Source organism: Sorex araneus, chromosome 6 (assembly GCF_027595985.1).
Source record: "Sorex araneus isolate mSorAra2 chromosome 6, mSorAra2.pri, whole genome shotgun sequence".
Lineage (NCBI taxonomy): Eukaryota > Metazoa > Chordata > Mammalia > Eulipotyphla > Soricidae > Sorex > Sorex araneus.
The window spans coordinates 36,458,119-36,470,753 of record NC_073307.1 but is presented as its reverse complement, the minus strand read 5'-3'; the positions used below and the strand labels follow the sequence as shown (position 1 = coordinate 36,470,753).

The window sequence follows — 12,635 nt, the reverse complement described above, 5'->3', positions numbered from 1 at the left end:
CAACAAGAACATAGGAGTTGCTTGGAGTTGAGGGGTTCATCCCCCCAAACGAGCAGCATCGCTCTGGGGAATGAGAGTGTCTCAGCAGCTCTGTGAATTGCATTCTTGTGGTGACAAGGCCAGCATGGGAACCCAGCAGCCTAAGCTTTCTGCACCCCCTTACAAGGCACTCCCCCGACCCTGCGCACATGGTTAACCCCGAGCTTCGGCCCTTGCCCTGTGCTGCTGACCCTCAGCCCCCCAGCCCCGCCGCGAGCATGCACCCGTGCTGACCAGGCAGTCTCTCTATCTATTTCAGACCTTACCAGTGCGGCCATTGCTCCCAGTCTTTTTCCCAACCTTCAGAGCTGAGGAACCACGTGGTCACTCACTCCAGTGACCGACCTTTCAAGTGCGGCTACTGCGGTCGTGCCTTTGCCGGGGCCACCACCCTCAACAATCACATCCGAACCCACACTGGAGAAAAGCCCTTCAAGTAAGTCGGGGCAGCCCTTGCGGCTCTCTTTCTCCTAGCCGCTCCTGCAAGCTGGGGGTCGGGGCGGTGCGGTGCCCCCGGGGCGCGAGCTCCCAGAGAAATAAGGCTGCGGGCAGGCCTGTGTCAGGCCTGTGTCAGGCTGCCCAAGCTCCTGCCTGCAGGCTACTTGTGAAATGCATCAGGTCAGTCAGATGCATTCAGAGAGTAGTCAAAGAATCTTACAGGGTGATCCTGGCCCGAGCTGGGCTAGCCGGGCCCTCAGATCATCTTTCTGGGTCTGTCATTTCATCATTTAAAAGAAGGAATTAGGAGGAAGAAGTGTGAAGATACCAGTTTCTGAGGACCCTTGCTTGTAGAATTTGAGCTGGGAGCCATGCACGTGCTCAGATGGCCATGCGCTAAGGGGGCCATGGGGTTCACATGTGGGCTCTGCATGCAAGGCATGTGCTCCAGCCCTTTGTCTTGTCTCCCCTGCCCAGCGTGCTGCCTAGAGACCATTAGCCAGTTGGCAAGGTGGCCCAATTTAGGACTTCTATGTAATCCTCTCACTGGGGAACTAGGATTCCAGTGAACTGTTTCCTCTTCTTTGCTCTGTGCTAAGGAGGTTTGATTCTGTTCAAAGCAGCCGGCTGGTAACTTTTCATTGTGCCCTGTTATAACTCAGAATTATCGTGTTGATGAAAAAAGACAGGCAAAAGGAAAGAGAGGGCCTGACTACGTTTTAGAGAATGCAGGAACTGCACAGAGAGATCGGCCTGAGTGTCACAGGTTTTGCAGGAGAGGGCCACCATGGCCAAGAGAGTGTCTCATAGGCACGCACATAGGCACAGGACATCTGCCTTGTGCAAAAAAACCTCTCACTCTCACCCATTTGTTCCTTTGAGTAGGTGTTTGTTCATCCAGTAGGTCTTTATTGAGTACCCCCCTTCCATCCAAGGCTCCGTGCAAGGATGAACACCGCAGTGAAGGAGACAGGGTCCCCTCTACTTTGAAGATATCATTTATGGGGAGGCCAGGTTAACAGTCAAGCATGATTGGGTAGAACGTGTACAAGTAAAAGACAATTAAGACAAGCCTCTGCAGCATTCCAGGGTTGCTCGTGGTGGACCATTCAATACTCTTTGGAGAAGGCAATATTTGAGATGTGTTTTGAAGGATGAGTAGGAGTTTTCAGACATGGAGGGAAAGTAGCTTCTCTAGCAGGCCAGAGAGCCTATGGGTGTGCACGCCAACATGTACTTCGGATCATGTTGAAGCAGTTCTTTCTCTTTTTCTCTTCAGTTCTTTCTCTTCGTTCCCTTTTTTTCTACCCTATCACATATCTCATTACTCACTTGTCATGCCTTAGTTTCTGGAGGAAGATAGAGAGTGAAAGGGGCATAGACAGACATCTTTCTGTAGGACAGGGTCCAGGAAGCAAGTGGTGGTGCTCAGAGTAAGAGATCCGTGACCTTGCTAGAGATAGTCAAGTCTTCCCAGAGCCTTGTTCTCCATGACTTCGTCTGACACTGTGGAGGTGGTGCTGGTCTGGGTTGTGCCCATCTCGGTGTCCGCCAGAGAAGGAAGGGGCACAGAAAAGGCTGTCATCTTCCCTCACCTTCCTTCAAAGCAGTTATCTTTCTTTGTTATTTTCCTTTGCGGTTAAATCGTTTTAGTGACCTGTGTACATGGGGGCAGCTTCTCTGCTGCATAATGGCAGCAGGGCTGAGAGAACAGTGTGGGGTGTCGGGACCAGGCAGCTCTCCACCAGCCCTGCTGGGCCCTCTGTGGCTGTGGGGACCCACACAACAGAAACACCACCTGCACTCCCGTGTTCATTGCAGCACTATTCACAACAGCCAGAATCTGGAAACAACTCGAATGCCCAGGAACAGATGACTGGGTAAAGAAGCTATGACACGCCTACACAATGGAATACTACACAGCTTTTAGGAAAAAAATGAAGTCAAGAAATTTGCTTATAAGTGAATGGATGTGGAGAGTATCATGCTGAGTGAAGTGGGTTAGAGGGGAGATACAGATATAGAATGAATGCATTCATTTATAAAAATATATATAATAGAAGACTAATATTCAAGGGCAGGGAAAACAGAACTAGGAGCACTGGTCAGTGGTTGGAATCTACCACAAGTGTGTGTGGAGCAGAGGGTAGGTAAGTTAGAGAAGGGACCAGTATGACAATAATAGTTGGAAATGACCACATTGGACAAGAACTAAATGTTGACAGTAGGTAAAGGGATATACACGATAACCTTTCAGTACCTGTATTGTAAACTGCAGTGCCCAATGAAAGAGGGGGGGGAGAGGGGGGAAGAAAAGTGCCTGCCCTATATAGAGATAGGCTGGAGGGCGTGATGGGAGGGAAATTGGGGACATTGGTAGTGGGAAATGTACACTGGTGGAGGGTTAGGTATTGGAACACTGTATGACTGAAGCCTAATCATAAGCAGCTTTGTAAGGGTCTCACAGTGATTGAATAAAAAAAAGAATCTTAAAGACAAACAAACAAAAAGAGCCCAAGGGGCCACTCATTTCTAAGGCACTCAAAAGGTCAGATGGACTGGCACAGTTATAGGGGTGCCCAACCCAGGGTTCAGTGCCCTGTGCAGAGGCCTTGGCCATTGCTCTGAGAGCTGGCAGACTAACGCACACGGGGCTCAGAGACTTTGAGGTCTTAGAAGCGGGAGCTGAGAAAGTGTCCCCAGGGCCTGTAGCAGGGGATCTTCTCAGGGGCAGAGGTGCTGGGGCACTGAGGACCCAATGCCCCGTGTATTAGAGAGAGCCTCCAGACGGCACAGTGCCCAGGAGAAAATTGATTTTTATCTTGTTGCTGTGTAAATAGGTTTTAGTAATTAATTGAAGAGGTTTCAGGGTCAAAATGGGGAATAGATTTCTATTAATGTTAAGGTGTTACTTATGTGTAACCTTGTTGACTGCAGTCAATTTTTTTTCTTTAACATCCTCTTTTTGTCACGTTTCCAATAGAGTTGCCATGTTAACTTAGTTTTAATGCATCAAATTTGTAATTGAGGGGCTTTGGCAATACTTTTATTTTCCTTTCTAAAAAGTATTTTGGGTGACCTTGACCTAATTTCATCTGGGAAAAAAATTAATATATATGGAAACAACCAGAATTGAGAAGGTTCGAGTCAGTTTGTGTTTTAGTTCCATCTGTGACAGTTCTTATAAATACAGCCTGTGGGGATTTGGGTGTGTTGTGGTTTTTTTATTTTTTTTTTGTATTTATGTTGCTTTTAAAAAAATTTTATTGAATCACCATGAGATAGTTACAAGCTTTCATGTTTGGGTTACAATCACACAATGATCAAATATCCATCCCTCCATCAGTGCACATTCCCCTCCACCAATATCCCTGGTATACTCCCCCCTTCCCACCCTCCCCTGCCTCCATGGCAGACAGTATTCCCCATACTCTCCCTCTACTTTTAGGCATTATGGCTTGCAGCACAGACACAGAGAGGGTATCATGTTTGGTCCATTATCTACTTTCGGTGTTGTTTTTTTTTTTCCTTTTGGGTCACACCGGGCAATGCACAGGGGATACTCCTGGCTCTGTGCTCAGGAATCACTCCTGGCGGTGCTTGGGGGACCAAATGGAGTGCTGGGAATCGAACTCTGGTCTGCCACATGCAAGGCAAACACCCTACCTGCTGTGCTATCGCTCCAGCCTCTGGTGTGTTGTTTTTAATAGCACTGTAGCACTGTCATCCCGTTGTTCATCGATTTGCTTGAGCAGGCACCAGTAATGTCTCCATTGTGAGACTTCTTGTTACTGTTTTGGCATATTGAATGCATCACAGGGAGCTTGCCAGGCTCTGCCGTGCAGGCGAGATACTCTTGGTAGCTTACCAAGCTCTCCTAGAGGGATAGAGGAATCAAATCTGGGTCGGCTGTGTGCAAGGCAAACACCCTACCCACTGTGCTATAGCTCCAGCCCTGTTTTTAATGAACTTATTAAATATAATATAGCCCAGGAAGAAGTGAACATACATGTATCTTCTTTTAAAAAATTAACTTACTTTTTAAAAATCTCCATAACTGACAAACTTTCAAAGAAATTTGTGATTGAGTTTCAGGTGTACAATTGTTCCAACACCAGTCTTATTACTAGTGCCCACTACCCTGCACCAAAGTCCTCAGTTTCCCTCTCACCCCACCCCACCCTCTGCACCTGCCTCTGTGGCAGGTACTTATCCCCTCCCCCATTACCTGGTGTTCCTGTCCCTAACTTATTCCCCTCCCTCCCAGCCCCAGTGGCAAGCTTCCTACTGAGGACCATTTCTCCTGTTCTTTGTTTCTATTGTCTTTGGGCATTTGGTATTCCCCAGGAAGTTTCTTTATATCCCACATATGAGCAAGATGTTTTGAGTCTGTTCCTCTCTCTCTCTGACTGATTTCACACAACTATACACTCATTTCAAAGTGTTAATACTTAAGCATCTGAGAAATAGAGAGCTAAAATCCTTTGGTGCATACAACCAAATCTTGTATGATTGAACTTTCCAGAGGGAATTTTGGGCATCTTCCAGCCAGAGCTCATGGTTAACCATCCCATGGACATTTGTAAATATTATGAATATATCCTTTTTCAGGCTTATAGAACAAACCTCTCAAAAATTATTCTAAAAAATTGTTGTAGCTTATTCAATAAAATGGGTTTCATCACAACAGTTAATTTTACTACTTCAACTAATGAGCATTGTCTTAAACAGTGTTGCAATGAAGAGAAAGAATCTTGGGATGAGATGCAACCCTAAGCTGCATGGTGGGAAGCTTGCAAGCCTTGCCCCAAATGGTTCTCTACGTAGCTTTCCCACTCCAGCCCCCAGGGCCCAGAGGGTTCCCCAGAATCCTCAGGGTCAACTGAGATAAAGCCTGTCAGGACAGGGAAGAGCCATTTGCAGTTTCTTTGGTCCTTTTGTTGGGACGTTGGTCTTGGAGGCAGATCAAGGTCATTCCCATCCACAGCAGACTGGAGGAGATGTGACAGGTTTGACCTTGGAATTTGCTAAGCTGAGATGCCTCTGAAGGACTTCTCCCCCCTCCCCACCTGCCTCCTCAACCCCTACTCCAAAAAGTTCATCTGCTTGTCAGCAGCTCACCTGGACTGTGGACTTGAAAATTCTAAGTTAGATGAACGCATGGGGGTGTGGGTGGGAAACTCAGGAAATATCTGTTAAAGGATCACAGGAAGGTTATTGCCTTTGACTGTCTGCGACCAGATGTCATAGAGGTCAGGGAGCAAAAAGCAAAATGTCATTTCATTTAAGAGCGATTGCCAAGGACTCTATTGAAAAGGGGAAGGATGGAAAGGAGGAGCAAGGATAGGTGGAAGGAAGGAGGTTGGCAATATAAAACTTACTCTTTACAGTGAGGACTCATTTCATCCCCCTCTGCTGCTAAACACAATCTCACAAGATTTCAGAGATACTGCCCTGTGTGGCCCACCCTTGGGAGTTGCTTTGAGGCCTGGGTTGGAATCTTAGAGGACCGAGACTTTGCAGCGAGGAGACTCTACTTTTCCTCCTGGTTAGAAGCAGGGGAAGCGACTCATCACTACTACAGCATTGTGTGAAGATGGCCTAGCACAGTATGAAAAAAATCAGGGTCTGGAGAGATAGTTCAAGGGTTAAGACACTCGCCTTGCATATGGTGGACCCAGTTTTGCTACCCAACACCACACACGGACCCCAATCCCCTCCAGGAGTGATCTCCTGAGCACAGAGCCAGGAGTAAGCCCTGAGCATCACTAGATATATGGTCCCCAAAGCCAAACCAAATTTTTAAAAATCAAAGGATATTCCAAAAGGGCATATAATATTCTAGCAAGATCATCTAGGAAAAATCAATATTAAAGGAATACACAACTAAGATACAATAAATCCATTTTTTTTCTTTTTTTTTTGGGTCACACCCAGTGATGCTCAGGGGTTACTCCTGGCTTTGCACTCAGGAATTACTCCTGGCGGTGCTTGGGGGACCATATGGGATGCTGGGAATCGAACCCGGGTCGGCCGCGTGCAAGGCAAACGCCCTGCCCGCTGTGCGATTGCTCCGGCCTCCACAATAAATCCATTTTATGTAATAAATCTCAAGTGGCTTGGTTCAACTCAAGAAGTATTTTGTAACAGGATTAAGAAGCCCTGAAAGAAAGCCTTTTCATGGGGTTTTCATGCAACAGAACTTGATATTATTCTGCATCTCCCATCAGTATCAGGAGACAGTTGTCCACTCAGCCATCATGTGAAATAATGATTCAAAAATGAAGTCACGTCTAATGAAAATACCCATACTGTAGTAAGTTGGGGTCTTTTCCTTTGCTGGAATATGGAGTCAATTTTTCATTTGAGTGTTTAGAGCATTCCCTTAAGGCAGTGACATCAGCCCTTTCAGCGCCAGAAGGGATTTCTGAGTGCAGGTGGGTGTTTTTGCTCCTGATTTATCCTTAGTCTTCCTCTTTTCTCCTGTTGCACCTGAGGAAACTCCAGCTTACACAAGATATGTTCCCACCATTGTTCTTCTGCAGTGATGGCTTTCATGACCCGTGAAATCCCAATTTTGACTTAGGTATTTACAATGAATCCTTTCCTCAGAGGAATTTTATTAAGCTGTGAAAGGAGTTTTTCCAAGATTGAAAATTAATGGAGGAGTTTCTGTGTTCAATAGTACGTGCTTTACCCCCTGTACTATTGTTCCGGCCCCAAATTTCCTGACTCATGTAGCAAACTGTTCCACAACAGCTATGAGCCATGTAAAAGCAGACTGTCGAGAAAGAAATGTGATTCTCTTCTTCACAGCTCCATCCTGTCTGGGCATTTACATATTATATGTGGATGTACACTTTTGCCTTCCACGAAACAGTAAACTCCCCGAGGGTAAATTATTTTCATTCTAACACACAGGATTAGAGGGGTAAAATCGTGCCCCTGGTAAATTGCCATTCCTCACAAGCAGGCCACACTGCTCTCTTGAAAATTAATTCTAGAGCTGCAAGATTTTTGCTTTTTCTATTTTTTGAGAAGAAATGTAATCATTTGAAAGTTTGTCAAGGACTGAAAGGTAGTATATTTTGACACACCAAATCCAGTAACTAATCCGTTTTCTAATAAACAATCAGCAATTCACTAACATGTCATCAGCACTTGGGGAACTCGAGAGAGGGGATGAGCTGCCCAGGGACGTTAATGAATACACTAAAAATCATTAGCTGATCAATACTTCTGAGTTATTTTCATTGAGCTGATAAGTCTGATACATTAAAGCTGACATTCTACATTTGTCAAGATCACAGTGCAGTTTTTTTAACAGCGGAACAGACTGCTAAAAATATTCCCTGGAAGACAATCCGAGCAACACAGCTTCCTCACCCTGGCTACAGGCTGGAGCCCCGGACCTCAGCCTGAGAGACACACCACGTGCCCCATTTTCTAGCCCATTTTACCCATGGGAAGGAACTTGGAAGACTTCAGAGAAGAAAGAGAAATGCCCACGAGCTAATGGGGCAAGTGACACAGAGACGGGGCTGTGACTTCCCAGGATAGCTTAGCAACAGTGTCTAGCAACCCTTAGTGATCCTCAGGGTGCCTCAGTGAAAAGGGGGACAGTTGTTGATAGTTCTCATACTTATCTCCAGAGCACTGAGGAAGGCATGAAAGGGGCAGACTGCGAAGGCCACTGTGCCTGCTAATAGGGTTGTGGCAGGCAGGTCGGTGTGTGAGCTTAAAGCCACAGTATCTGTGTTGGTAAAACCATATACAAGCATTGCAGTTGCTTGTGTGTGTAGATAAAACCATAAACCATTACAGCTGTTTGTGTGCATAGGTAAATCCATATATAACTGTTACAAATATTTGCATGTGTGTGTGTATGTGTATGTGTGAGTATGTACGTACAGTTGTATTCAACCACCCAGGAACAGTTAACCACCAACAGAGAAACCAGAGGCTACCATTACAATTGTGTGTGTACAATTGTACACAAGTAACAAGGAAGAGTTACCACCAGCAGGGGAGTCAGTCGGGGGGCTCTAATGTTTGTGGACATACCTGTGTGCCTAGAACCACACTCAGCCAGCCTGGACAGTAACCCTCAGAAGACTGGAGGCTACTGTTCCACTGTGCGTGCCGAGTTTCTCCTGCACCGTGGCTTAGGCCAGACTCCATCCAAGTCTGTTTCTGAAGTTAGGGAGGAGATTCATTCCCGCTCTGTGAAACCTCATGTACTCTGGCCCTTCCTGATGGCCCACCACTGCATTCCTCCTTTTCGGAGAGATGAATTTCCTGAAGGAAACAGATGTTGGTGGGATTCCCATTTTTCTCAGCTCAGACTCTGTCATAGTCCCAGTGTGGTGGGCTGTGATGTCCCAGCCTTTGCACCCAGATCACCACCTACCCCCAGTGCTGTTGTCTAGGCAAACAGATGGATCCTCCTCCTGTTTCTGTAGTCCCTAGAGGCAGAGACCACCCCTTAACTGCTACCTCCACCCCCCAAACCCATCTGAAGTCGAATTCCCGATTTTAAAGGAGCAGCAGGAGAAATTATATTTGTCATCCATATCTCTTCGGGGTTACTTTGCTGAAAACTGCAGACAAGCTGCTGCTTTTGATGGCTCACTCCTCCCCGTCTCTTTTTATCCTTTATCTATTTGAAGTGACAGTGATCAGAGCCGCAGCAGGACAGGGCTCTCTGGAGAAATCACCTTCCCCCTGCCTATTGACAGATCCCTCTGTTCTGCACCAGACGGGGCCTCGGCCCCAGCACAGGCACCCGGGCCTTGGAAGGAGCCACCAATTACACCTCTTGAGCTGCTCAAATCTGAAGCCACTTTGGAGTGTCTGTTCCGATTAGGCGGGATGAGAGGCAGCGCATCCCCCTGACACACCCCGCTCCCTGGTCTCAATTTTCTCTCTTGCCTCCACCAGGTGCGAGAGGTGTGAGCGGAGCTTCACGCAGGCCACCCAGCTGAGCCGACACCAGCGGATGCCCAATGAGTGCAAGCCAATCACCGAGAGCCCCGAATCAATCGAAGTGGATTAACGGATTGACTGGTTGGAATTAAACTGCAAGGAAAAGTCATGATTAAATGTCACGGACACTTAAGCAAAACCAAAGATTTCCTCTGAGCAACTCTCAATCAGTCCCAGAAAACCAAAAGCAGTAATAAAATAAGTAAGATGTTAGGAGATATTGATCCCATGGTGGAAGTCAGACCAGGAAAGAGATTATTTATTTATGACTAGGGATGAGACTGATTTCAGAGGACAGCTAACCTGGAATGGCTAACACTTCCAGTGCCACCATGCATTTGCTTTGTTTCTAAAAAGCTTTTTTTAAAAAAAAAAATAAAATAAAAGCAACTGTTATTTAATACCAAAGGGAGGATCATGTGGGCTTCTCTGCCCACCTTTGGGACTGAGAATGCACAGCGACTTGTTTCTCGTGGCACCTTTTTTGAGTAGCATGATTCGAGGGGACCCCACTGTACAGCCCTGCTTCCTGCTGTTTTGGTTCTGCTTGGCCTGACTCGACAGCCCAACGGGGACCTGGGAAGTGAGAGCCTTGGAGGCCAGCTTGGTCCTCAGCCCCAAGGGCTTCCATTCCTGGGTGTTTCCACGCTCACTTCTCACACACTTTTCACAAGCCTCCTTCTGCCCAGCAGCCAGACCTGATGCATAAGAACCTGGAGGAAGAAGAAGGAGGAGGGGAAAAGAGGAGGAGGAAGAGGAGGAAGAGGAAAAGAAAAAGAAGAAGAAAATGGTTTTAAGGTCCAAATCCAAGGAAGGGAAGAAGGGGGACGGGGATTTTGTTTGTCCTGTCAGGATTTCAGAAACCTTTTACAATGTATGGAGCTTCATAATACAGTATATTGTTCCAAAGCAGCTAGTGGAGAAAATTTTTGTTTCCAGTAATGTTTAGCTTTAAAAAATATGAAAATAAAGTTCTTCAGTACGAGGCTGACAATATAATGTATTAGACTGCAAGTATTTTTTCCGGTGTCGGCGAATATGTTGACCGTGAGAGCAAAAACATGATCCCTCATGACCAAGGGGTTCTTTGAGGGATATTTCCATCTTTTCCCCTCATATATTGAGGCTTGGGGAGGCCCTTTATTCATTTCTGATGTGGAGGTAAATTCCTACAGAGAAAGGTAACCATAGTCCAGACAACGATAAGCCACAGAGAGTGTTTATGGGTAGAATCGACTGCCCAGGGAAACAGCCAATTCTATCTTTAAGACTCATCTTATCTGGCCCTTGATTATTATCTCATGTCCACCTTGATTCTTCAAAAGAGGAAGGATATATACACAGTTCTTGGAGAGCCACGAGAGTGAGTTTAACTTCCTCTAGCTTGTTGGCAGGTCAGCAATGGGACATTTTGGGAAAACAATGGCAGTGACCTTCACCATGGTCCATTTTCTCTTCTAGCATTTTTTTCTGAGACACAGCACAGCTTACCTTGATAGATACAGCTACATGTTTTTATCTTTCATACTAAAGAGCAACTATTTCTGTAGATCCCTTGTTCCTAGATGGAAGAACATTGCCTTTTAGCCATCTCTGACAACCAAGAACTCGGATGGAGCTAACTATTTGGAGGCAGGGATGCAGGGCACTTGCATATGAACATTGTCACATGTTTAATTCTCAAAATATCTTTTTTTGCCTCCTAATATGTTTTCCCCATCCCTTAGCGCCCAGATGCTACGTTTAAGATGGAGTAAAACTGGGCCACACCAGTTGTGTCCTTGTTTCTCTCTCAGAGCAATCTTTAAGATTATGGACCTTGAAGAGGAATATGGCAGACTCTAATTTACATGGTTAATTGCAAATCACTCACCTAAAATTGTTTCTAGCATCCACTCCCACTTCTTGTTGTTCCTTTTTACAAAAGTGTGAGCAGTCTGTGCAGTGTGACTGATTGAAAGTATTCTTTCTGGTGGACTGCAGATTACTTTCTGTGTAGGACCTTGCCCAAAGAACTGGGCAACTGTTCAGGACACAGGGAGGAGTGGAAAGGAGTGTGTAGCATATTAACTTAACGCCAAACCGGAAGAAAGTGACAAATGGACTACCTGGTTGAGCAAGCTGGTTCGTGCACTAAGGTTGAAGCATGTGGTTGGAAGTTTTGAAAATGACACTAAGGGTCTCACATGTATGTTCATGATGTTCTTGGTGATCATATTCATTTCTTTCGAGAGACAGTATCTTAGCCATCGGTCCCATTTCTCAATAGCACCGCACTCCACCCCCCTCCCCCCCTCTGTGATTTCCCCACACAGGAAAGGGGGCTTTCCCCCTTTGCCTTCTCCCTACAGGAGCTGTCCTGATTGCAGTTCTTGCTCCTGGAATGGCCTGGTCAGCTGGTCCCAAACCTCTTTCAAGGACAGGCCTCACAGGCTTTTAATTGGCATGTGGCACTCAAGCAGGCCTTGAGATTGGGCCCCAAAGGATTTTAATGGCAGTGAACCCTGAGGGTGGAGGGGGGGGGCGGGAAGATTGTCCTTCCAACCTCCCAATAATTACTTTAAGACATGTTCTATTTAAAATGGACAAATGAGCCCTTTGAACTTCCAAGTGGGTGTTGGAAAAACTGCCTGCCTCCCTTATAAGCAGCTGCCATGGCCAAGCCCAGTGCAGAGGGAATAAGGCAACACCTTTCTCTCTAATCATGGGGGAAGAGCAGGGGGAGTGTCTCAGATGAACAGAAAGACCTTAGAATTGAACCTGGCTCTTGAGACAGTCCCTTTGAGTTCTTTCATATCCACAAGAGTACTTGTTTGTTTAGTTTCAGGAAAAAACTCCTAGCATGTGCTTGTTTGTCTCAATAAGAGTTTAAGCCTTTAATGTGTGACACATTAAAATTTGAGGTGCAGGAAGATAAGGGGTGGGACACAGGTATCTATTTCTAGAAAAGTTTTAGTAATCCAGAGAAAACTGAATATTTTCCCTGAGATATGTGCATGAATTCCTTCTGAGATCCATTTTTCATTTGAGTTGTCTTTATCTTTTAAAATGATTTCCCCTCCCCCTAGGGAAGATGCTTTTATAGTTATTGTATGCATAACTAAAGCTGTAAAACTTTATCTTGTATAATTTATACAATGTGATTAAATTAGTAAATATTTATTGAATGTCCT

The 12,635-nt window shown here is 45.8% G+C and overlaps 1 protein-coding gene across 2 annotated transcripts in view; it reads left to right on the top strand.

Moving 5' to 3' along the window:
- Positions 1-10,389, top strand: part of PRDM6 (PR/SET domain 6) — a 116,913-nt gene extending 106,524 nt beyond the window's left edge. For both annotated transcript variants that reach the window (XM_055143071.1, XM_055143070.1), the window contains exons 7-8: positions 299-475; positions 9,418-10,389. In XM_055143071.1, the coding sequence (XP_054999046.1) occupies positions 299-475; positions 9,418-9,532 (292 nt within the window). In that variant the 3' untranslated portion in view covers positions 9,533-10,389. The remainder of the gene's footprint in view (positions 1-298; positions 476-9,417) is intronic.
- The last annotated feature ends 2,246 nt before the right edge of the window (positions 10,390-12,635 follow it).